The sequence below is a fragment of the Drosophila ficusphila genome, unplaced genomic scaffold (assembly GCF_018152265.1).
Source record: "Drosophila ficusphila isolate 14025-0441.05 unplaced genomic scaffold, ASM1815226v1 contig_436, whole genome shotgun sequence".
Lineage (NCBI taxonomy): Eukaryota > Metazoa > Arthropoda > Insecta > Diptera > Drosophilidae > Drosophila > Drosophila ficusphila.
The window spans coordinates 761,694-786,318 of NW_025064352.1; the positions used below are offsets into that span (position 1 = coordinate 761,694).

The window sequence follows — 24,625 nt, forward strand, 5'->3', positions numbered from 1 at the left end:
GGAGAAGGCGAACTCCTTTCTGCTTTCTGCTTGTGCGATTCCCCGCTTGATACTCATCGAACATATAAATTAATGAATTCGATGCTTATCAATAGTCGGGCAACAACAGCACTAAGTCCCTTTCCTTTTTCCTATTAGTCGGTTAGCCGGGCTGGTTTTATTTGCTACGACCCGATTATGTTCGAGTGACTGAGATTTGCAGTGTTACTGTCTTGGCCAACTTAAAGTCAACGCAAAGAACAAGACCTCGCCGTTTTTGGTTTCCTCACATTTGTCTTGTTCGCATTTATTATGGCACATTCACTTGATAAAAGACTTTGGCCCCTTCAATCATCCCATTGTTGTCCGGGCTTATCCCTTGGGGGCTCCGCCCTCCTCCTCTCAGCCACTTCTTCTCAGCGGGGATTTGTAATTTGGTTTTGATAAGGGCCAGAACGCTGTGCTTTAACTGATTCGTCCGTCTAGCCGTTATCTGTCCTGTTACGAATGGCGGAACTCTCTAACCGAGTCCTTGTTTTCGCATTAGGAACATTGTTGGGTGTAGCACGTTGGGTTGATTACTAATGAAAACCATCTAAAGTGGATCCAAGAAATGGAGAATATTGATACACAAAGACGTCGTTATCAACGTTATTATAGCATCAATAAGTTTAAAGTACATCTTAATTTATTGTGTTAATAATGTACGTTACATCGATCGCTTTTAGTAGAAATTAATGTCTTAAAGCCGATTTTACTTGGCAGTTCGGTTCCCTTAACCAAATGCTTGGCCATCTCTAATTGAGAGCCCAAGTGAAAGCTGATCCAAAGTAGCCTAATGAGGAATGAATGTTATTGGACACCCGACAAAACGTATTTCTACCTGATTCTCCGGCAAAGTTAACTTCCCTTTGCAAACGAGAAAGGGCCAATAACGATTGGGTTGGCCAAGGATATTCTGCCAACCGAACTGGCCGTTCATAGTGATTTTAAAATGCAGTTATGCATGATTCTGATGCAATCGCCAGCAAATCGGAACAGAGGATGACCAGTGTCGACTATGTCGAATATGGGAACTGAAGCTGGTGAAGGCATTTCCTGAGTCTTGGCAGCTGAATGGAGGCAGTAAAGATGGCCTCCTTTGAGCTGGGGGGAAATCCAAATCGGATTCCCATCAAAATGCAATAAGTGGCCTATGGATTGGCCATATTCGATCCCAATCGCCCAAGAAGGAACTCAAAGCAGACGGAGAAAACATTATGGGAATTTATGCCATGGAAAGCTCAAAGGGAGATAGTTGATTTGGGCACAGCTACAAAACTGCCACATAATTAAGTTCAATAAATTGTTGCATTCTTATAGCACTTAACATTAAACTATAAACAATACAAAACGTATCCTACATTTAATAACCAATAGTTTCTCTAATGTTGCCTTCTCATAGTTTTTATATCAGAAAGTATTTCATATATAATTTTCTCCTGTGCAGTAACATTATTAGTTCGTTGCTCCAAGAACTTTGTCGCTGATTGATTTTCCACCCAACCCAAACAAAAAGCGAACACTGCGAAGGAAAACTTTCTTCGAACTGCCATAATTTCTTAATCTACATCAACTGTTGACAGTTTTATTAAAAAAATTTTCGCATCTGACATGCCAAATGTGAACAAATGAACAGGAAACGGAAGCTATACGACAAAAGCAACTCAAACTGGAGCAACGGCGGGATGAACAAAACGAAAAAAAAAATATATATAAAAACGCAAGGAAGAAACCCGAAAACAACTCAAAAGATGTGTAAATTTGTTCGCCAGAGACAGGACGAAGGGCAAGTGCCAAATGTCACTTGGATTTGTGGTGGCTAGCAGCGAAAAGTATCGAAAAGTATGCACAAGCCCTAAGGAAAATGTCTCGAAGAGAATCCAACAGCCGGGGCTTCTGTATCGAAGAAATGGAAGAAATGAGAAAAGTTTTCGGCTCCAGAGGGTGGTGGTATACGAGTATGGAGCACACAAACCGATGGCATTTATTTTATATTTGTAGCAACTTTTCCGGAGGGTGAAATTTAGTTTAGTAATCAAAGCAAGAATTTGTCGATGGGGTGGCCTTCGAAATCGCCCCCAAAAAAATTTGTTTGTTTTCGTGCAAAGGCATAAAGAACATCATAAGAGAAGCAGGGAAAAAACAACAACCGAAACTAATGTAATGGAAATTTCGAAATTATTGAAAATAAATGAAAGCAAATAAATATTCCGTGGGCATTTTATGGCTGAGGGGCCACCGTCATCTCAGCAAGGCGATAGAGCGAGGCGTTGCCTGTTTTTATCATCTTTCTTATCTTGAGCAAATAAAGGTTTTACCGGCCTAAGGTTACTCAGCTGGATTACAACTTTTCTTTTATCCATTCAGTGAAAAAAAGTTTCAAAAGTATTTTATACTTTTAAATTCAAGAAAGTCTTGGTTTTGCTGGATGTAAAACTAGTAGCAAATTACAAAACAATCTGAATTAACATTTTCACAATTTTTTGGAAAGGGTATTATAATTACCGCCTTGGTTTTCTGATCTCAGCTAATTTCTCGTTTCATGTCCTGCTTAATGGTGTGTAAGAGTACAAATTGCCTAGATTAGTGCCTAAATTAAAAGTGAAATTGAAATAAATTAAAAATTTGCCTACACACACATTTGGCGGGGGAGAAACACCCAGACAAGAGTGTTTTAAGGACCACTTAGACTACTTTTTTTCATAGGCGTTAAGGAATACCTATTCTTGATGGAATTTATGAGGCTTTTTGGAGAGTCTCTCTTTGCTATGTTTATTTTTGGTTCAGGCTGGGCTCAGAAGACACAATTAAGAAGAAAGTGGAATGGGAGAAGTGTTTATTATTTGCTGACAAAATCAATTAGCTTAAAAGGGAAAACATTTGAAAGGAACCATTCAAATTGGTAAATGATTTATCTAGTCTTTTCTTTAACGTAGTTAAGATTGGATTCCAAGAAAAAATAATTAAAGTGACTAGATGTAATATTTTCCCCAATCTGGTAAAGCAATCGCCTTAGCAATAGAAACTCTAAAATATATCAGCAAGTTAAGTGCAAAATTCAACTTCCGGTTCCTGTCGCGATGATAAATGTTTATGTTATGACATGTTTTAAATTTTCAGGTGCATTAGTGTAAAGTGCTTTTTCCTCGCCCAAAAAGATGCCAAAGAATGGTGGTGAAAAATGTCTGTAAATTGTGAGCCAGGCGAGACGAAGAGCTAAAATGCTCTCAACACTTTCCATCTTTTTTCCCTTCTTTTATTTCTACCATTTTTGCCCTTTATGCGAAGACTGCTTTACAGTGTGTGTGCGTGTGTGTGTGAGGAGTTAACCACCTGACACCCGATTTTGAAAATGGAAAGCTGATAGAGTTGCGAAATCATACCCGTAATCTATAAAAACCAAAAAGCTTACATAAAATTTAGGGCTTTAAAAATTTGTTTGGTAATAATATTTAAGGTCTTAAAAAAAATTTTTCTAGGAAAACAATTAGCACTTTTATTTATAATATTTAATTTATTATTTATTTAAGAATATGGTGCTGCAATGTTTAATACTTAAATAAATGTAGCTTAACAATTGTCGTAAAGATCAAATAAAACTTTCTATAACTGCCAAATCTGGGTTAGCTATAATCTTCTTCGGATCCAGAAACCGCAAGCGACACTTTTGTCTCCCTTTCGTGCATCGTGTATCCTGCAGCTGTACAATTTATTTTCGAGTATGAGTGCGTGTGTTAAAATTTAGCACAACATTCTTCCAGATGCACCTGCTTTAGTTTCAGCCAGACCAGCACACTCAACTCCTGCCTCCATTTTACGCATTAAGGCTCTTTTGCGATGGCGCAAAATGCAATTTATACATTTCCGTTAAGCAGGCGAAATTCCAACACTATTTTTTCGCCTCTACTTTCGCCGAGTGCCGACACGTTTTTGCTTTTAGCGGAATGCCATACGGAAGCGACAACAATGTGCTGAATGCCACACATCCAACTGCCTAGCCAAACACCTCGACTAACCCCCGAGAGCCCCAAACTCTTGTAGTTTGTCAGGGAATTTAAACTAATTAAAATGCTTTCTAAGGGCATCCGGAAATTTCATAAAATAAGCAGAGCACAGAGGCAAATCGGATTGCGTTATTTATGGGAATACAGGGCCGCGACTTTTCCTCTTTTGCATTTGCCGCTCTGGGAAATCAAGGAAAAATATTTAATTTTCCAAATCAATAAACACGCTGATTGCATTGCCTGACAATTGGCATCAGAGTAAAAGAGAGAGAGTGGGAGGCAATAAATCTGGGCATGTGTAAGCGATGCTTTGGTATTTATTTGCCGGGTATTGGCCGCCTTCCCAGTTATTGGTGGTCAAAAGGGAGCCGAACAACAAGACAAACTGTCAACTTGCATGTTTCGAAGAGTGAGTGGGTGGGTGGTGGGTGGAGGATTTTCCCCTGCCCTTGGGCGCCGAAAAATAATTGAATTCCCCAAATGCCAAAGTGGAATTTTAATTTGCGCCCGACACTTCCTAGTTGGCCTCAAGCCCTCGAAAGTTCGAAGAATTGTTGCCACTGATTGCTGATCAGTATGCAAAATGTGTGCGTGCCAAAATCAGTGCAAAAAGCGCTGCGTGGCCGGGCGCAAAAAAGGGGGTCAGACATTGTCACACGTACTTTCATCGCCCCCTCCGAATTGATGTCTTAGAAAATTAGCAAACGCCTTTCTGCCAAGTGCCGCATCTCGTGACTTGGCATTCTCAACACCTTTTTTTCCGAAGCGCTTTTCGTCTTCCTTTCCGTTTCCATTTCGCCTCTTCTCAATCACTTTTCACTCGAATCGAATCCTTTACTGCCAGCGCCTGATTGTATGCAATGCATTTTTTATTACCAAATCCGGATGAACGGCTTGCGATTTGTTTTAGGGGACAGTTAATTTCATTTTGGCAATCCGAAGTGATGGCAATTGATAAAACCTATTTCACCTCTTTGATGATAAAACGTTAAGTTTTTAGTCATAATATTTAACCATCGCATACATAAAGATTAGTTTCCCCTGGTCACTTTTATAATTATAATTATAATCCCCGTTTTCAGTAGTGTGTGTGTTAGTCAAGCCGACCACCATTTTGGTTTAAAATAAAGCTGCCCCCTTGTACATCCCTCTCTTTTCGTCGACAGTATCATGGCATTTATAAACGCATACATATGCATGAGATCATAAAGATTGCGACAGTGGCCGTGTATGTGTGAGCTTTGCGAGTGCAATGCATTTGTCATAAATGTAAAAAAAGTCAAAGAAACTCCATAATGGCAAACATGTGTGTTCGCCTCTCTTGCTCTCACTATACACCGGTCTCTCTCCCTCGCTCTCTAGCCGTCTCGCTTCCTCCCACTCAGGGAGTCTCTCGTCAACGGCATAATGAATGCATCCGGCATGCATTGAAAACTTGACTCATATTTCATACCCAAAAAAAAAAATGGAAAATAAAAGTTGTACGGGTACATTGACCATCTTGTTGGCGCTTCATTGTTGTTGTTCGCCCCGTTGTTGTCAACAAATTTGTTGCACTTTTGTGTATGTACGATTTTAAGCCAGTTTTTCACATCGTGTTTGATGATATTTCATAATCTTTTATGCCATCCACCCCACCGCCCGCGCAAATAGCAAGCATTAAATTGCATTTTGAGGCAGTTTTTTCACTTGCGTTGTGCAAATGAAATGAAATTTTTTTAATAAAACATTTTTAAGTGCAGCTCAGCCGGCTGTGACGTGCGTAGGCCACTTTAAACTTGAAACACATTATGGGATTACAAAACAGAACTGGCGGCATATTAATTTTCAATTGCAATACACAATTTGGATGGATTTCATTTTGATGGGAGATTTAATTGCAATGAACGAAATGGACAATGAAAACGGGATTACATTATTTAACCTTTAGGATAAATTTACTTTATTTTAAAGCTTATTTGGGTAATTTCAAATTTAATTGGCTTATCATTTCAAATTGTAGATGATTTTATTAAGCAAGATCTTTCTACACCTTGAGGAAATCTTTTTAATAGGCAAAAAATGTAGTCTTTAGCATAGTTCAACCGCATTAGCCACCAGGTTAGGAAAATATTTTAGCCTTCTGCTGCTCGACGGGCTGACAAACTGGCTGACATCAACCACACTCTTCACGCAATTGTCGGATGCTGACAAAAGGCACGTCAGCCGCCTGCCTGCATTGCAGCCAAGTTGGAATGTCAGAACAGTAAACGGAAAATGTCTGCTAGACAAAGACGACTCAGCACCAGAGCCCCTCAACTTTTCCCACTCATCCTTCTCGTCCTGCCAGAACCCTAATTCCTGCTTCTTTCCACCTGCTGTCTTACCGAAAAAGCAAAAACAAAACAAACAAAAAATGCAAAGTGCAAGTTCATGTGATATGCAAAGTGGAGTGTATGAGGGAGTTTCTGAGCGGGCTTTTATGCATGTGAGGGCCACGCGAAAAAACTGAAACTTACTTTTCATAAGTCGGTTTCTAAAATTTAATTTTACTTCATTTTGCAGGTTTTAAATTTTTTTTTAAAGGAACAGTGAATCGCTTAGAATGCTTCTATGCAAAGCTGTAACATCTGATCTAACAAGAAATTAAATTAGTTGTTTTTTGGTATTTCCGTGACCCTTAAAATGTTTCATTTTTTTTAATATAATAAATTTGCCTACAAACTACACTTTCTAGTCGGTTTTCTCCTTAAGTGTATAACTAAGTAAAGTCGAGATGCTAAACAGAAGCCCTGGTAGCGGGAGACTGATACGGCTCAGGCACACCAGGGCGTATGTGCGATGTGGGGTATATGATCATTATGAGACGATAATGATGATGCCGTTGAAGAATGCTAACTGACTTTTGTGCATTCTGGAAAATTGAAAACCCATCTCTAGCCCCGTGGCTGGCATATCTGCTGCTGCTACCACCTTCCATTGTGATTGAAGCTGTCCGCAGAGAACAAACTTTTTCCAGGCAGACCTATACTGAAGGATATAGCCAATTTTCGCCCTTTGTTCTGAAGGAGAATGCAAGGCAGGGCTCTCAACATGTTGCATGTTTTTCGCATGCGCCAGGCCGAAGTTGTACGGAATAGTTTCCCTTTTTTGGGGCTCGGGGGGTCGTCGAGCTTTACACTTAATCCCCACATGCGATGCAGTGCATTGTTTATTGTTTGGCCCCCAATAGGATGGTCAGGATGAGCACTTTCCCTTCAACATCGTTTCGTTGTGTGCGTTTAGCATAAATTAGAAAGTATCGATCGATCTGTGGCGAAATTGAAAAGGCAACTTTTCCCGCAACCGAAAAAAGTTTCAAATCAATAACGACTAGAGAATGTTATTCGGCTAAGCTGCCAACCAACAGAAATTGTAATTTCGATGAGTACTGGGGGAATTGCAGAAGCGAAAGGAAATGAGAGGAAAATAAATAAAACTTGCGCCCCACCACGCATTCGGTAATTGCAAGAAAATCTCATTTAATCCCAACAAATGCGACTTCATCACGCAAAAAATTATGAAATATTCTCCGTCTCTAGGCAGCAATTGCTTTCCTTCCCTATATATACATCTATCTTTATTTATTTATCCTTTCCCGTTGTTGTTGGCCTTAAGTTGCCTTTTTGTTTTGCTTGTTTACACATTGTGTCGCTCGCGCCTTTTGGCCAGACAAAAAAAATGAATATAGCCAGCAAAAATGGCAGCCAGAAGCATTGGTTGGATATTTAGTATCGTAGTTTCTTTTGCAACATCATCATTTCGGTCTTGTTGCGGTTGGATGGTGGTATTCGAGAGGAAAAGAAAGGCTCAATGAGTTGAATCCGTTGAGTACTAAAAAGGGGGTGGATCAAAGACTTGGTCGCTTGGTAACAATTCCTTTTTTATGATTACTCGCAAGGAGATTAAATTTCAGTCAGATATTTTCCTATATTCAAACATTCAGTTGTTATGCACTTTGAAATAAAAAACAGCTATTTATATATATTTTTAAAAATAAATTGGTTTGGTAGCCGTAACAAAATATTGTTCTTTTCCTTGAAATTTTTGTTGGGCAATCATCGAATAAAGCTATGTAAGCGGATTTAGTTACGATGCCATAAATTAAGCTAAATAAACCGAATGCTCTAAAACGGTTGACAAATTTAAAAATCTTTTTAGGTATACTAATATTTGTTTTTACTTTAAAGGCTACCCTCGAATAATTTAACTGCTTTCTGTGCTCTTCTGGCCATCGTTTCATGCAGATGAATGCGCGTGTTTATGAAAAATGTTGTTGTCATCGCTGCTCTGTTGTTTTTATTGCCATTTGCTGAATGTGCCCTCGCCTGCGCTTCGGCTGATGAGAAATAATGTTTGCGGAAAAATAAGATTTGTTTATTTTACGAACGATTGATTTCGTCTTCCGATGTCCTTGCCGCTCCATTTAGCCAGCTTTGCCCGCCCAACGCTTTTTTGCGCCCATCTCGGCCACTTGTCCTCGCTTCATTTTGCGCGGCTTAAAAATTAATTATCACCAAAGTCGAGGACTCATCTAGGACTTTTGTCTGTCAGACGGAAGGACGGCCATCAGTGTCATTTATATTTGGAGGCTTTGCCGAACTTTTTGAAATATCTCATCAAAGTTTTTGTCGTCTTTCGACTTTGAGTCACTTGACTTAGCTGTGATTTGGACTCGCTCATTTTATAATTCACTTACCCGGCACCAGAATAAGAAGCAGCATCAGGGACATCCAGCAGATGCAGCCACGCCCACTTTGGGATCCGCACTCCTTCCCCGCTCTCCACTTTTTCGCCATTTGCATGTAACGGGCTGTCGTCCCTGGAATTGTCGTCGTCGGCATTGAAATAGATATTTTTACTATTTTTTCGGGTGGTTGTATCCTCCCGTTTTGTTATTTTTCCTCTCGAGATCTTGCTTGGCTTCCGTTTGGGCCTTATAAATATATATTGGCCAATAAATGTCAATTGAATTTGGCCTATTTTTGAGTTTTGTAGATGGTTCTCAGCTGTAATTGTAAAAAAAAATCAAGATAAAATATAAATGTTTTATCGACGAAAGGATTAAAATGGGGTAAATCGTTTTGCATAAAATAGCATATGTGCCATATGTGTTAATGGTATATATTAAAGGTCAAACGTATATTAAAACCTTTTTTTTTTTAATTTAAATTATTAATTCCATCATTGACAAGTTGGATGTGAATAATGAATTAAAAATGTTATCCATTTAGGATAATAATTCACATTAATATTAAATTACTGCAATTTGAATAACAAAACAAAAACTTTGCTAAACTTCATTGCTTTTTGATTGCCCATTAAATAATTTAGGAAAATTCTGTTTAATAATTCATTAAGTGGTGTGGCATAGACCAATTCCACTTTGTGGCATCCAGCACCATGTGCATGCCCCAACGCTCTTGGCAAATACAGTGATTAATGCAATTAACTGCAGTACTTTAATTAAAAATCGCCTCACACAGATGCAGAACAAACACACACTCTGAAATCGATTTCATTTGAACACTAATCCTTTGGATGTGTTGCAAATGAAAAAATAATAGCATTAAAAGCTGGGGCAAAAAACTTAATCTATAGGGAAAATACAAGAAAAAATTGCAAAGAAGTGAGCAAATGGGTAAATTGTAAAATAGTTTAATTGGAGAAATCTTTTTAGATGTTAGCTACGCTGTTAATTAGACAAACGTTTTTTTTAAATCGGAACAGAAACGAGCGAGACATTTTTTCCAAATAAAACTAAATGAAATTGTATATCTTTTCTGAACTTTTATTCTATTGACTAATAAATCCCTCCTTAATTTAAGGGGAATAAAATCTTCGGTTTCTTAGTACTTATTTTCTTGTCCCCTTTCCTTTCTGTAATACAATATAGATCCACTCTTCCTCTGTTTAAACGAGTATTTCCTAATTGTCCTTTCCACTTTGCCCAAAAAAAGGAACCAGAGAGAAACTTCAATCCGCAGTTTAATTATTTTTCATTTAAATAAAACTCACACACTCATGCCCACTTACATTTACATACACCCACATGTGCCCCCTTTCACTTGCTTGTTTATGTCGTAAAAACTTCCTTTCTCTTAGCTGCTTTTTTTCGGCAGCGGCTTCGCTTTTGGCCGTTTTTTCCTACCGTCTGTTGCCTTTTACACTCATTTGAAACAAAAGTGACACAAACACACTCACCAAAAAGGGAAAATCTCTTCTTGTATGAGTACTTTGCCTTTTTAATGTATTTAGTCTTTCGTTAATACCGAGAAATAGTCTCTGATATTGGGTATTTGCACTTCAAATAATATACCTTTAAAGCGACCGATTTTTTACTTTTAAGAAGGTTTTCTCTTTATCAATAATTTATTTCATCCTGTTTTTCGTTTTATAAATAGGGTTGCCAAGTTTGCCATTCAAACCGTTACCAATGCCAGAGAACTCGGAAAAAACAACTAAAGGGAGACACACTGAAAAGGAAGATTGCCCTCACACTGCATTTAAGGTAATGAGCACATACAAAATGCAATTAAAAGCTTGTTGCCAAAAATGCAATTTTGCGTATCTTTTCTTTGCTCCCTGCTGAAAAAAACACATAAAAGCATACCTACATAATTCTGTATGTATATTTTTAAGCTTGAACCTTGCCGTTTGGGCACAGCATGCAAAGCATTAATGCATTTTATGGCCCCAACCGAATGCTCTTAACGATGCTACGGTGCGAGGAGAAACTGAAAAACCCAAACGTGAAAACGGCTTAGAAAAACTTTGTTAAAAAGAAGCAATTGGTTGGGAATTAAAAATTTTTAAAAACTTCAATTATTTGCAACTATGCAAATGAGGTTAAAATTGTTTCCTAACGTAAATAGTTATGATATAATAAAGCGAGCTATCTGCAAATATTAAACCATTTCGCATTTCCGTGAGTAAGCGTTTCATCCATGGCTTAGCAAACATACAAAACGAATACGCTTCGAATGGCTTGTATTTTATTTGTAAGTCACCGGTTCTATTATTCAATGTGTAATGTATTGTAAGTGAAAAGTCTATTCTCTTCCGTTTCCATTCTATCTTTTCGGTTCTTGCATCTCATGCAGTTCATTGGCCCTGCTGATTTCCATTCTATTTCCATTTCGGTTTACTTTTTTTTTTATCCTTTTTGCCTCCTTGGTTACGGCTCACTTATTTCATTTGCCTTGATACCTTGTGGTATTCGAATTGTTTGCACAATTTATTTCAACTTCGGCTCGGCTTCGGAAGTGAAGTTGCAAACGAGACCCAGCATGACAAACATTTTTGTGCCGATTTGCTCGCCTAGTTTTGTGGGTCAAGTGGAGCGTACATGTGTGTGTTTGTGTATGCAAATGTCAACCACTCCGTGTTTGAGTGGATGAAACCACCAACTGCAATTACGAGCAGATCAAAGTGTTTCCATCAGATTACCGTTGTGGCAATATGTGCGTACCGAAAAACGTTGACTGATCATCAACGAAGTTGGTTACGTTGATTGTAGATAATTTATAACTAATACCGAATAAAAACTTTGAAAAATAAATTGTTGTGTCGTTGTAATCAGTAATAATTACCAAAATGGCTTTTAACCACATGAAATTCAAATATCTTGTTATAGCAGTCCAACAAAGTTTGCTTTAATTTTTTGGCTTAAGAGTGTTTATACAAAAATAGGTGTCACTGGATAAACGAAATGGAGTAATTTGGCTTTCAGGGACCTTAAATAAGACATAACTGAAATTAAAGTCTTTATGATGCGATGCCTTAATACCAATAGGTCAATCAAGTGGTTTATCCATTGTTCTTTTCCCCCTGCATGCCATCCTCCAAAATTCCCACGGCATAGAAATTTACCTGGATGGCTGTGCTCACGTCATCGCTGCCGTGCAGCTGCCAACCTTTCTTAGACCGCAAAAACTCATTACGGGCCCAACTTGCCAAACTCACTCCTTTGTGTGCTCCCTTACAGTGGCTGTCCCTGTCGCTCGGTGCGTTTTTGCTATTTCGCAATTAAAACTTTCATTAAAGTAATTAAAATTGCAACAAAATAAACAAAAATACAATCGAAATCTGCAAGCTCTGGCAAGGGGATTTTGGGTTTGGGTCGTTTGCTGTGGAAATGGCAGCAGCCTGCGTGGGATTTGACAGACACACAATAATGCAGTTAAAAACGCTCCATCGGGAGGGTAAATGGTGGTGGCTGGAACAAAGACAAAAGTGTGACAAATATAAACAGGGGTATAAATAAAATGGTTAAGTGCTGGCTGGCTGGCTGACTGGCTGACTGGATGGGAAGGATGGCTGGCTGACTGGCAAGGGGGAATATAATAAAATGTGGTAATTGTAAATAAGTGGAAAATGAGTGCCGGGTCTGAGGGAGCTGTGTCTATTGCATTTGGCGGGATAACATTTTAAATTCAAATTAAACGACCGGCAAAGCCACAAAAGGATTGACATGAAGTTAGTGCCACCACCCAGGAACAACAAAATGGGAAAAAGCGACAACTTGACTCAGGGCAACCACAGCTCCAGTTGGCAGCTGTCGTTGTTGCACCAGCATTTTCTCATCCATTGTTTTATTTGAGCTTGACATTTGCATGGCAAATACGGAAAATTGAAGGGAAACAGGAAAAGTTCGAGTTACAAATAAAACCTTTCCTTGATCTCGTACCATTCAATTAATTTCCAAATAATTTCAAAATAAAAATGAAGCAACGAAACTAATGGAGAAAAATAATTGCTCTCGGTTGCAAACGAGTCATCATTGTTTTGATAGTTTCTCTCCGAGGGTGCATTTTGACAAATTAGTTTTGTCTCCTGATACTTGATACTTGATGCATATAAATTGGAAAATCAGGCGATAAAATGTGACACGCTCGGCTATTAAAATGTCGAATTGAGGTCACACTTTAACATTTTAAATGTTTATGGGCCGACAAATAGGAAACATTTTGTCGCGCAGACGTATTAAAACATTTAAAAGCTAATTGACCAATTTAAACCAACCAAAAGTAAGGTTAATCAAACTATAAAAATAAATTACGAATCAATAAGCTTGTAAAAAAGTCAATTTCAATTTTTAACTTTTACTGTTGAGTTTAAAGGATTTATTTTTTAACCCTTCCTTTAATTTCGATCCATTTTTTTTTTGCTGCCATCAAAGTTTTAAATTCATATGCATATTTACATCTCCCCTCTTCAGAACGGAAATAAAAGATTTTACAAGACAGTGCGCACTCCCTTGGGATTTTCCGCACATTCTTTGGCGGGCAAACAACTTAAGGAAAACGTTTAAAGGCAACTTGACACGCCGGCAAATAAAATCTAAACTTCTTAAGGGGGAAATACAATTAGAAATTTTTTTTTTAGAAAAATTTTTTTTGGCTTAATGTACTCCAAATATATCTGGGAGTAAGCCTTTAAAAGCATAAAGCCGTCCGGTACTTATTTTCAGAGTTATACGCAATTTAGTGAGGGTGTGTCATATGGCGGACATGCACAAAAGTAAACTTTAAACGCTTCTCCTGAAAAGTCGTGTTTTCAAATTCGCCGTGCAATGTACAGGTCAGAGATTTAATTTTAATCGAATGCGGTTTTTTGCATTATGTTTGAAATTAAATTCTCCACACCATGAATATAACGGTTTTTCATATTTGTTTGTTATAACATGTTTTTTTTACAATCAAAGTCAAAAAAAAATCGTTATTTTTGATTTTTTTTTTAACCTAAAATTTTTTAATGGAAAAATTATTTTTTTTAAATATGGTTTAATTCATGGTGTGCGCTGTACCTTTAAGTTTAAAGCCCAGTTGCTGTTTTTTGTTTAAGTCGTGATCCTGGACCTGGAGACTGCACGGCGCAAAGTCCTTCCCTAAAAACACGACTCCACATTATTGATCATAAATGGGCTTAATTACAATATTTTTCAAAAAACTTGACTGATTTTTATTGCTCAATAATTACCCAATAACATGCAAAAAGAATCACTAAGATTCATTTAATACTCTACTTGCAATCCACTCCCAAAGATAGCCCTCATTTCAGGCCTTCTAATTGTATTTCCCCCTTAAAGGAAACCCTCATCAGCCATCTCCCCCTCGTCCGCTGAGGGGTCGATGAAGCCAAAAACGAATACGAAAAGCAGTAAAAAAAAAATGATAAACGCTTCAACTGATGACACATTCAGTTTCACACACGAACGACTTTCAATTTACATTTGATGTTTTATGTTTCGCAGCATTTACCAAACGAAAAACGAAGAAAAAGCGGAATGAACCGAGCGGGAGGATGGAGCGAAAAGAAAAAGAATCACTCATACGCACCCACGCACATGAGGATTGGCGCCCGACGTTTGACGCCGCATGGCAAAGCGCTTAGAAAAGAAATAGCACAAAAAATACTGCGAACCCAGTCCACGAAGAAGAACTTACCAAAAGGCAGTGGCTCGAAGGAGTGGAGTGGAGCGGAGGCGGGAGGACTCCACAGACGACAGCGGTGCCAAAAAACGACATGCGGAGAGGCAGGCACCGTTGAGTAAATAAACGAAAAATATTTTGTACTTCAAATAGAAAGCGAACAACCAAAAAAAAAAAAAAAACTCATAAGTGTTTGGGCGACTAGTCATGCCCTGCAATGCCCTATATTACCATTCAGCAAAAGAGCCAAGAATCTAACCCCCTGCACACATCATATTTGTTTCTTAATAAAATATTAGATCTGCTTCATTAATAAATATAGGGTATAACATATTGTCATTGAATTAGAAACATATAAAAAAGTAACCCGTAACAATTTTGGAACAGCCATAATTTTCAGTGGGATCAAAAAATTGTCTTTTCTTTATTTGGAAAATCAATCTGCAGAGACTGTGATTGATTGTTGACTTTGCTAAATTAGGCATTGGTTGGCTTGTTTATTGTTCATGGCTTAGAAAACTTTATATGTTTTGGCAGTTATATTTATAGAACTGTATTATTGCATCAAATGAATTTTCAGAATTTAATTTAAGCCGAATTGTTTTTCTAGATAATGAAAAGTCCACTGTACTTCTCCGAATATCCAATAAAGTACTTTATTGCCCGCAAAGTAGCATGAAAAGGAAAAACTTCTCCGAACTCGTAATAAGCAGCACTCAAGGATATTTCCTACATATTGACAAGTTCGTAGTGTAAACTTTTCAATGGTCACTTGTGAGCGCTTCCCCGAAAACCGATGCTTGACAAGTTGCCTCTTTTGAGATCGGCCACAAAGGCCCTTCAAATGGAGGCCCACAAAATAGAAGAGCCGCACTCAGCATGCGGTCAGCAAAAAACAAGAAAGTAAAACAAAAGCACCCAAAAAGCAGTTTGAGCAGAAATTGCCCATAACGAGCACTTGACCAGGGACAAAATGTGAGATGCCAAGGTTCACAGGAATTTCACAACTTCTTTTGTATACCTTTCTCGGCCTGAGTATCTGTATCCGTAGCAAATAAATTTAAAGCGCTCAAAAGGCAGAAAAAAAAAATGAAGAAACCACGATGCACTTAAAGACCCCACATTTGTCTCAATGAAGGCCGTGTCACATAAGTAACGTTAAGTTCTCTTTTTACCTAATTTATACAGTTTACGCTGGCCAGCTGTCCAAAGTCCAATGTCCAATGTCCCGAGGTCTCTGCGGTCCCCCATTTATGTGCGGATTCGGGGAGTGGAAGCCATATAATTGCGCTTATCTCTTGGCGCACACTCAAGTGGCCCGGCTCAATATGTTTTTGGAGTGAAATGAAGTGCCCATCGTGTCCACTTGGGGAAAAAAACTTTGGGGCGGAAAAAGAGGCAGTGGCACCGGAATCCCAGTAGAAATTTTTGTATTTGATTTAAAAGGAAATACCTTTTTTAGCTGAAGCCTCTCTTGTTTACCCTGCTGTTTTTCTTATTTTTTTCTCCTGCTGTTTCTTTTTCTGTGGTGACATTTTTATACGGTGTGTGTGCAAGTGCTTTGGGCTGCGAGGGGATAACTTTTTGGCATCCTACCAATAAGATTATCTTAAGTGTGGTGTTGTTTTTGGGTTCGTGGGAAGGTGGAGAACCCTCAATTGCAGTCTTGAAGCTCGCTCTTCTTTTTCTAGGGATAGAAATGAGTTTCGCAATAGTTTTTACCCGTCTGGGGGGTCTGTGGTTTTTCTTTGCTCGAGAATCGAGCATCGGGTTGTTAGGTAAATCGATGTAAATTGCTTTTTAAAGAAGTTGAATGAATAAATTATGTGCGCAAATGGGAAAACTAGCAGCACAAGATTCATTGCCCATATAAAAAGTTAAGAATTGTGGAAGAAGCGTTCTTTACCCTAATGGTTTTCGGCAGGTTTAAATAAAGGATAATTATTTGAAATTAGGTTAAGATAAGATAAACAGACGAAAGCTTTTTAAGGTCTTAAATAAATTAAATTTTAGTGAGATATTAATCCTTCGAAGCCAGATTGTCTTAAACAATTTTCAAGCTTGAACAATGGCTTTTCATGAATGATTTAATACCCCATTTAAACGGAGAGAGAATTCGTTGGAAAAGTTGAATCTGCCATCCTCGTCCAGGTTTCCCTCTTTTGCTGCTAGTGCAGCTTTTGAAAGCCTCAAGTGTGAACACACATTATAATAAACGCCTCAATTGTTGTGCAGTCATCTGTGTAATTTATGTTTAGCTAATGTTCAGGGATCGATGAGCTTGTCAGCTTTTGTGAATCAGAGCGCCCGCAGACGCACACGAGGTCCTATATCCTATATCCTGTCCCGCACACACACACACACACACACACACACACTCACATCCCCTCACATTAGCCCCCCGAAAAACCGAAGGAAGCTGGAAAATGACGTTAAGGTTGCTTCGTTGAGTCTAATAGACTTTCATGTCTGCCTCGACACCGCCTTTGCCCCAGTTTAGAGCGGGTCCTGTGAAAAATCCTTTCGGCATCCCCAACAACGAGATTTCACTGGTGTTTTTTCCTCCCCAGAGTCCTCGTTTTTCAGACATGTTTCAATGATTTCTTATTTTTGCCAGAGGGGCGAATCTGTTGCGCTGCTGTTTTGTCGTTTGAGAAATTCAATTTTTTTTATTTGTCGCTCCGATGTTAAATCATTGATGTGTGAAATTTGTGAGCTCCACGCTAGGAGAAGAGCAGCATCAACAACTTGACTTTGATCGATTTTTAAGGTAGTTTCATAGCCCACTTGGATTTCCTTTCTGGCTTTTTGGTCCGTTTTAAATTTCTCGGCATCAAATAGGCTCTGCATTGGAATTCCCTCGGTCTGGGCTCCTTTCTCTGAAGGGAAGTCATTTCAGTACAGTCACTTGTGTTGTAAACAGCTCGTACATTTCCACCGGTACAAAAACCAAAAGCACGAAAAAATTCCGTGTAAAATTGGAAATTGTTTCTTGAACGGATCTCTTGTCTAAACGAACTGTGAGTGGTGTTTATTTCAATTGTTTTTCTTTGTGATGAACTCGAGCTGATTCCCCTTTCAGTTGAACCTCTGGAGATGTGTTGCCAAGGAGCCTGCGGATCGGTATCTTATGCCTTGGCCTACGGCCCCGTTGGACCCGCTCTGCCGGCCATGAATTATGCAAACTGCTGCTGCGGACCCAATCCGCCATGTGGACCCTGGACCTGTCCCCCAACAGGTGTTGCTGTGCCGGCGAGTGGGGCTGCTTTGGACCCTTCTACTGAACATTCCCCGGAATGGAGCAGAATCCAGAAAATCTAACTGAAGATCGTGGAATTTTTTTGTGCTTTTGGTTTCAGCCTTGTAACCCTGCAGAAGGGGTTATAGAATGGCAATAAATTATTGTATACATAAGTCATTGGGAAGGGTGTTTTAGATAAATACTATTATTTAGGTATCTTGCGTTTAAAAGCAGGGACCGCAAATAATAATTATGAGTTTAAAAAAATTGAAGCCCAAAACAGTCTCCAAAAAAATTGGAAAAAATTGTCATAAGTTAACTTTTCATTGCGAATTCAAAAACAAGATAAATGTTTTTTTCCAATTTTTATGAAAAAATTGATTTTTAATACTTAAAATTAATTTTAATAATAAAAAATTAGTAATAATTATTAAGAATCAATTTTTATATAAAAATTACTCAATAACTTTTATTTTCAATTTTTATTATATAAATTGAAAAATAAAAATTATTCGATAACTTTTATTTTAAAAATTGAAAATAAAGATTGAATCTATATATCTTTTGATCCGTAGATGCCAGATCCAATATATATATATATATATGATCTACACATCAATACCTTTCAGATGGTATATAATATATATAAGTATGTATATATATATATATATATGTTTATCCGCTTATGTGCCTGTGAAGTATTGGCAGTATTCATAAATAGCCCAACTATTGTTGCGGCGGCTGGGAAAGAGTTGTTCATTAAATTATTAATCGAGATTAAATTACACAAATTTTTAAGTTTTTAATATATAAATGGCTAATTATTTAATTTCAAAAACATTAACTTTTGGACTGAGTCTTCGGCAAGGTTGCATCTTAGATCAGTAATTACTAATTTAAGGGCCGAAAATGCCCTTTCAACCGATACCTGCGTAGCAGGCTATATATATACCATCTGAAAGGTATTGATGTGTAGATCATATATATATATATATATTGGATCTGGCATCTACGGATCAAAAGATATATAGATTCAATCTTTATTTTCAATTTTTAAAATAAAAGTTATCGAATAATTTTTATTTTTCAATTTATATAATAAAAATTGAAAATAAGAGTTATTGAGTAATTTTTATATAAAAATTGATTCTTAATAATTATTACTAATTTTTTATTATTAAAATTAATTTTAAGTATTAAAAATCAATTTTTTACGTAAAAATTAAGAAATAACTTTTATTTTGTAATTTTTTGCTCTTTTAATTATAACCGTTACAGTCCCTGTTTAAAAGTGCATGTTTTCAAAAATGATTTGGTTTGGAGGAGCCTAGTTCAAATTAAGAGTAAATATACTGTTCTATCCAGTGATTTAAAATATTTTGCTACAATTTTTTTTATTGCCATGGAAAATAATTTCGTTGCGCTAAAATTCCTAATATAGTTCATAGCTCTATAGCACTAATAAATCTGCAACAAAACCGTTCAACTTAGGGGTATTAATGTTTATTAAGAATGGTTTAGGTCGCAGTGATTCAAAATATTTTGCTACAGATTTTTTTTTGCTGTGAAAGATTAATATTATTCCGAATTCCTAATAATTCTAATATACAAGTTCATAGCTCTATAGCTATAATAAACCTGCAACAAAGCCGTTCAACTTAGGGGTATTAATGTTTATTAGTTCATCGTTCCAATTCAGCAAATAATAATTTGGTCACTATGAATTTAGTTGATACACTCCAAAGTTCTTGGTTCTACTGAGGCGGTTCCTTCTTCTCTTCACTTTTCTGACTGCAATTCTTTGTACAGAGCTGGGCTTCCAACGGGGAAAGGATGTGCGGTACGTAGCAGTTGTTGGAGTTCTTCTTGCGGCTCGTATCAAGGACATAACACTTATCGCCAGGACCGCAGGGTGTGGGTATAAAGTCTCGGCCAGTAAAACGCAGTGTGGACAGCGGTGGATTATTGCAGGCCAGATCGTATGAGGCACAAGCCCAACCACCGCACATGGTTAAAAGAGGGGAGCAGAAACTGAATGAGTAGGAAAACGTGGTGTATGAAAATAATTACAATTTAAAAGGGAAATAAAATTAATGCAACACGCAGGAAAAATGTAAAATAAAATAAGGAAATTATAAACACTTACCCGCTGGAGGTGTAAGGTGTTGGATGTTTATCTGACAAAAACTGGACATGAACTGAATGGTTTGTTTTCTAGCTGGCATTTCCTAGTCGACGCATCTGAGAAGGCCTACTTAAGCTATGAAAATGGAACCCGAAATTTCTCCACTCGATTCTGTGGCCACTCTAGAACCCAGTTTCCCTAGCATCCGCAGCAGCCTCCGCAGGCGGAGCAGTCGTTGCAGGGACCACAGGGCGTAGGTTGGAAACAGCGGCCAGTGAATCGCAGTGTAGAAAGCCGCGGATTGCAGCAGGCAAGGTTGTAAGAGGCACAGGCCCAGCCACCACACATCTTGTCTTGGCTAGGGTTTTTCCAACTTTTTACTATTTTTTGGGGAGTTAGTTATCGCCTGGAGCAGACACAAAATGGAGTGTTTGATGCCGAAGTGGAAAGCGAACTGAAGTGGCTCGGCCGAACGGGGACCAAAGGCGATTTCTCGCTTTGACAGCTGTTGACAAACTCATCGACGCCGCCCTTGGGGCTGCCTACACTTTGGAAATCTGGCCTAAAATAGAAGCCAGCCAAATCGAAACCGGAAAAGGGAGGCACCATGGAGCACAAGTAAGAATAACTGAACAAAATTTATCGAAAGAGTTTTTTTAAAACAATTGACATATATTCTTTTTCCATATCTTAGAAAAGCTTTAAAAAAATTTTTTTTATGTAAGTAAAATTGACTTTAAAAACAATTGAACTCAATTACAAGTCAATTTAACCAAGCGTTTTCTATTTCTGTTTTATTTCTAATTCCAATATTTCTACTACACATTTTCAACTGCCAAGTTTGTCATGCAAATATCTATCCGTCGGATAACGAACCGTGATGAAATACTCCATTCCGCCTCCAATTCAACCAGGCGGACACAATCAATTACATTAGCCCCCGACGGAACAGAGGGCTTGGGAAGAGTGTCTGACTAAGGGGATCCAATAGACAAGCCCACGCATGGTCAACTGTGCAAATAGCTCTCGGGTTCTGTACGGCAGAGTCAGGTGGTTCCAGTTGCCTGATCTTGGCCAAAATGTGTGGGTTTTGAGGGCGTCCACAGGACTATTATAATTTTACGACTACGCCTCTTGTTTCTATAGAGATTAAGTAGTAAGAAGTGGTAGTTCGATGGATAAAAAAACAAAACAAGAATTGATAAAGTAATTTAACTTTCTTATTAATCAGTATACCATTTTAGGTACTAATAATTTGGGACTCAGCTTTAAGAAGCCTGAAAGTCCATAATTTTTGATGTTCGAAAAATCTGTTTTAACTTTCTGAAGGCCAGTCTACTTGATTGTACCTGATTCTTTGCACCACTTGTCATTTTTCATGAAAAACCCAACAAAACTGCAAGAGGTTTTACTCGACAACAATTGCTAAATTTTTCCAAGTGGTTTTGCAACGATTGGCGGACAAAAAAGGTGCTAAATAGGCGCCTGGAGCTGTGAGCGGTCAGCCATTAGCGACCCGGAGTATTTAGCACTTTTTTTAGCGGCAAGAATTTAGCAACAGGTTGCGACGGAAAAGCGACTTTCGAGATGAGTTGTGCGGCGCCCCGATGTCGACCAAAATGTGGGCCATGTGGACCGTGTGGACCATGTGGACCCTGCGGCGGTTGTGGATCCGGCTGCTCGCCCAGCGGCCGAGGTGGCCGCTGTGGATCCTGCTGCGGATCAGGCGGGCCCTGCAGGGGATCCTGTGGCGGATCCTGCGGTGGATGCTGCAGTGGATGCTGCAGTGGATCCTGCGGCGGATGCTGCGGTCCGCCGCCCTGCGCGGTGGTCTCATACCGCCTGAACTGCGGCCCCGTGGGTCCCGTGCTGCCCGGCATGAAGTGCACCTTGAACTGCAACTGCAACTGCGGATGTTGCAATGGCAGCTGTGCCCCGCCCTTCTACTTTGTGCCGAACAATTGCCGAAATTGCTGGGAATGGGGCTGTTTTGGGCCCCTTTACTAGTGCCTCGTACTTTCCTTTTGTTGCACTTTTGATGGAACTTTTCATATATTTGAATGCAATAAATTCACGTGTCAGCCAGAGTTATTTGTTCATTTTGGTTTTTTGTTTGCTATTTTTGACAGGCTAACAAATGACCGAACTCCAGTTTCAGGGTTGCCACAGTTTGCGCCATGAAAATCATTTAACATTCGAACTTTTGTTAGCCAGGCCACCAGAAAGAAAGAAAAAAAACTAGAAATTGGTCACGGAAAAGTTTGCATTCGAGAGGCTAGCAAAACAATGGAAAAATGGGTAAAATCTGAAAGCTGCTTGTTTTGGTTTTGCATACGAAGCGAATTTGGGGGCGGTGGAAAAACTAGCCAGGAAAAACAAAATATGCGTGTGAAAACCTTCCAATCTATTTGGTTACACGACGTACTTATGTAGGTCATGGATCTGACAGTTTTTGTGCAGCGATTTGGTTGTGTTTTTTAGCCACGCCTGAATAGCGAAGACAGGTCAATTGAACGAACTTTCTGACAGCGCTTCGCGGGCAAGAGCCAACTAAATATTTTGGTTTCCACAGTTCGGAACAGATTGAGGCACTTCTGACCATAAATTAGTTTTTTAATTAAACCACCATTTTATTTGGTTCGCAAATGCTGAATAAGTATTGGTGTAGTTCAGGAATGATAATTGTTTAGGATATTAAACAAAAATCAACACATAAATATTGTCCAAAAAAAAAAGAGGATTATTTAGAGTCATTGTCATGCGCAATTTTATACTCTTGGCAAATAAAATATATAATTTCTGATAATTATCTATGCAATATTATATTTGTTTATTTGCTATTTACTCATTTTTTATTTAATTTATTATTTATATTTGCTCTTAAGCACACACACTTAAAAATTTAATATCCAAACCATGAATTTCATGTGCCTGCTTTATTTGGTTCAAAAGTTTTTCTGACAGTTTCTTTTCCTTTGAATAAGTCTGAACCAAATCTGTTTAGAATTTAGAAGATATTTTTTTAACGTTTATTGTCAGAATCTGTGAATTACTTACAATTTTCCTTGCCATCTATTTCTTCAGAAAAATCTTGCCCTAAGCAAATTAAGTAAATGGCGTAACTTTTATTGTCGGTATCCAGGAAAACACTTTGACGAGTCGCCAAAGGCATGTCCGATGAATAATGGTCTCGAAAACATTTAAAGTTCTTTGATTTTTGATTTTTCATCCACCTCGTAGTGATCCACAATTCGCCTTCTAATTTGGGCTTTAAATTTTTTTAAATATCTTATGTTTTGTTGCCTAAGATAATAATTTACGCTTACTGGCATAACAGTTTTATTAATAGGTGCACATCCTCTGTCCCTTAAAAATGGAAATTGAAATTGTAGAGTCGTTGAAGGGCAGCAAAAAATTAAAACTTCAATCGTGAAAATCCTTTATAAATGTTTTATATTACGATATATTGAACACTAGCTTGTGGAGTTACTTACAACACAAACAGCTTCATTTTTACTTTTTAAATAAAAAAACGCAGCATACTTATGTATGCAAGCTAATCGAATTAGCATTAATCAAGCGTTAAAATATTACATTAATACCCATTTTACAGTTTAGTCGCACTTTAATTTTGAAGAGTGGAAGAGTGTTTCTAAAGATTAAAACCCGTTTTTTTTTATTTCAAAAATAAAATCATTTTTAAGTCCTAAAACCCTTCTACGATATCTAAGATTACAAGATAACCATTTTTGGGAGAGCGAGAAACAATCTTATTATTTTGTATATTACTGAAACCTTTTGTTTTGTAACAATATGCCTTTGAGCGAGATGCCATCGCAAGACCGTAAGTTATATTTACAGAGTCCCAGCAAAATTGCGAAGTAAAATCACAGATATCATCATCACCCAGTCGGAACTCTCGACTGAAAGTAACTCACCTTTGGGTAAACGAAACTGGAGAGAACGGCAAATGTTATGGCTGCCGGCAGTTGTTGTCTTTGTGTGTTGTGATTGTTGTTCTGCCAGCAATAAATTAACTTATTTTAGCACGTTACACGACTCCTCACACACACTCCACTCGAATGCTTTTTCTTCCGCACACACACATGGCACACTAGATGGTCGACGGGCGGAGAAAGCTGGGTGGGTTTTTCTGTAAGAGCAATGTCCGGGGATTTCTGGAGCGACCAGAATATATATCCCGCACTGGAGGATAGGGCTTGACCTATGCTTCGGTTCCCTTCTCGAGTATTTTGTGGATTTTGCACACTTCTCACATATTTTTCATAATTTTCGCGAGCAAATCGCGTTGGGCCCAAAAACGTGTGTACGAAATAAAAGTTTGGCGAAACGAAAAGTTTGTCCTGTTTGCAGTGTTTGTTTTTTGTGTTTGTTTTGGCAGCACTCAAATCTCTGGTGAAATATTAATTTTCACAAATTCTGACACTTTTTTAGCCGGCGCATTTGTTTGTCCACCGAGTTTGCTGTTTCGATTGCGATTTTCGTTTTTGTTTTTCTCGTTGAGCTGTTGTTTATTCTTTGTTGTGATGGGATATTATTTAAATTTATTGGTTCGTTGGCCCTCGTCTTCGGCGATGTTGTTGTGGTTGTACTCGATGGGCGGTGGCAACAGCACAGCGAACCAAACGATTTGACATTATCAACGTAACTGAAGCATCAGCGGCAGGAAGCTGTCGGCCCTCGCCGGAATTCCAACAACAGCAGCTGCTGCTGAAGGACCCGATGCCGATGCTGTTAACCAGAGGCTGCAATCGAAGGATTT

At 38.3% G+C, this 24,625-nt stretch overlaps 5 protein-coding genes across 5 annotated transcripts in view; 2 read left to right on the top strand and 3 right to left on the bottom strand.

Moving 5' to 3' along the window:
• LOC108101373 overlaps positions 1-24,492 on the bottom strand; it is a 43,473-nt gene extending 18,981 nt beyond the window's left edge. The window contains exons 1-2 of the mRNA XM_017205687.2: positions 23,781-24,492; positions 8,743-9,052 (exon numbers count right to left, since the gene is read on the bottom strand). Of these exons, the coding sequence (XP_017061176.2) occupies positions 8,743-8,887 (145 nt within the window). The 5' untranslated portion in view covers positions 8,888-9,052; positions 23,781-24,492. The remainder of the gene's footprint in view (positions 1-8,742; positions 9,053-23,780) is intronic.
• LOC108101371 (male-specific sperm protein Mst84Dc) lies at positions 17,363-17,894 on the top strand. The gene is given in 3 exon segments (XM_017205684.2): positions 17,363-17,496; positions 17,559-17,708; positions 17,711-17,894. Coding segments are annotated over 2 exon segments (186 nt in total). The 5' UTR covers positions 17,363-17,496; positions 17,559-17,572; the 3' UTR covers positions 17,761-17,894.
• On the bottom strand, positions 19,376-20,035 carry LOC108101370. The gene is made up of 2 exons (XM_017205683.2): positions 19,864-20,035; positions 19,376-19,748 (listed from the first exon to the last, which is right to left on the bottom strand). Exon 2 carries the CDS (start codon positions 19,724-19,726, stop codon positions 19,472-19,474), a length of 255 nt encoding a protein of 84 aa, XP_017061172.1. The 5' UTR covers positions 19,727-19,748; positions 19,864-20,035; the 3' UTR covers positions 19,376-19,471.
• On the bottom strand, positions 20,041-20,334 carry LOC108101372 (male-specific sperm protein Mst87F). The gene has a single exon (XM_017205686.2). The coding sequence runs from the start codon at positions 20,188-20,190 to the stop codon at positions 20,041-20,043; it is 150 nt and encodes a 49-aa protein (XP_017061175.1). The 5' UTR covers positions 20,191-20,334.
• On the top strand, positions 21,187-21,929 carry LOC108101369 (small cysteine and glycine repeat-containing protein 4). Its single transcript, XM_017205682.1, has one exon. The coding sequence runs from the start codon at positions 21,430-21,432 to the stop codon at positions 21,847-21,849; it is 420 nt and encodes a 139-aa protein (XP_017061171.1). The 5' UTR covers positions 21,187-21,429; the 3' UTR covers positions 21,850-21,929.
• Positions 24,493-24,625: the final 133 nt, after the last annotated feature.

Excerpts from the sequence above, each read along its gene's own strand:
- LOC108101372 (XM_017205686.2), bottom strand. The coding sequence starts at position 20,190 with ATGTGTGGTGGCTGGGCCTGTGCCTCTTACAACCTTGCCTGCTGCAAT.
- LOC108101370 (XM_017205683.2), bottom strand. The coding sequence starts at position 19,726 with ATGTGCGGTGGTTGGGCTTGTGCCTCATACGATCTGGCCTGCAATAAT.
- LOC108101369 (XM_017205682.1), top strand. The coding sequence starts at position 21,430 with ATGAGTTGTGCGGCGCCCCGATGTCGACCAAAATGTGGGCCATGTGGA.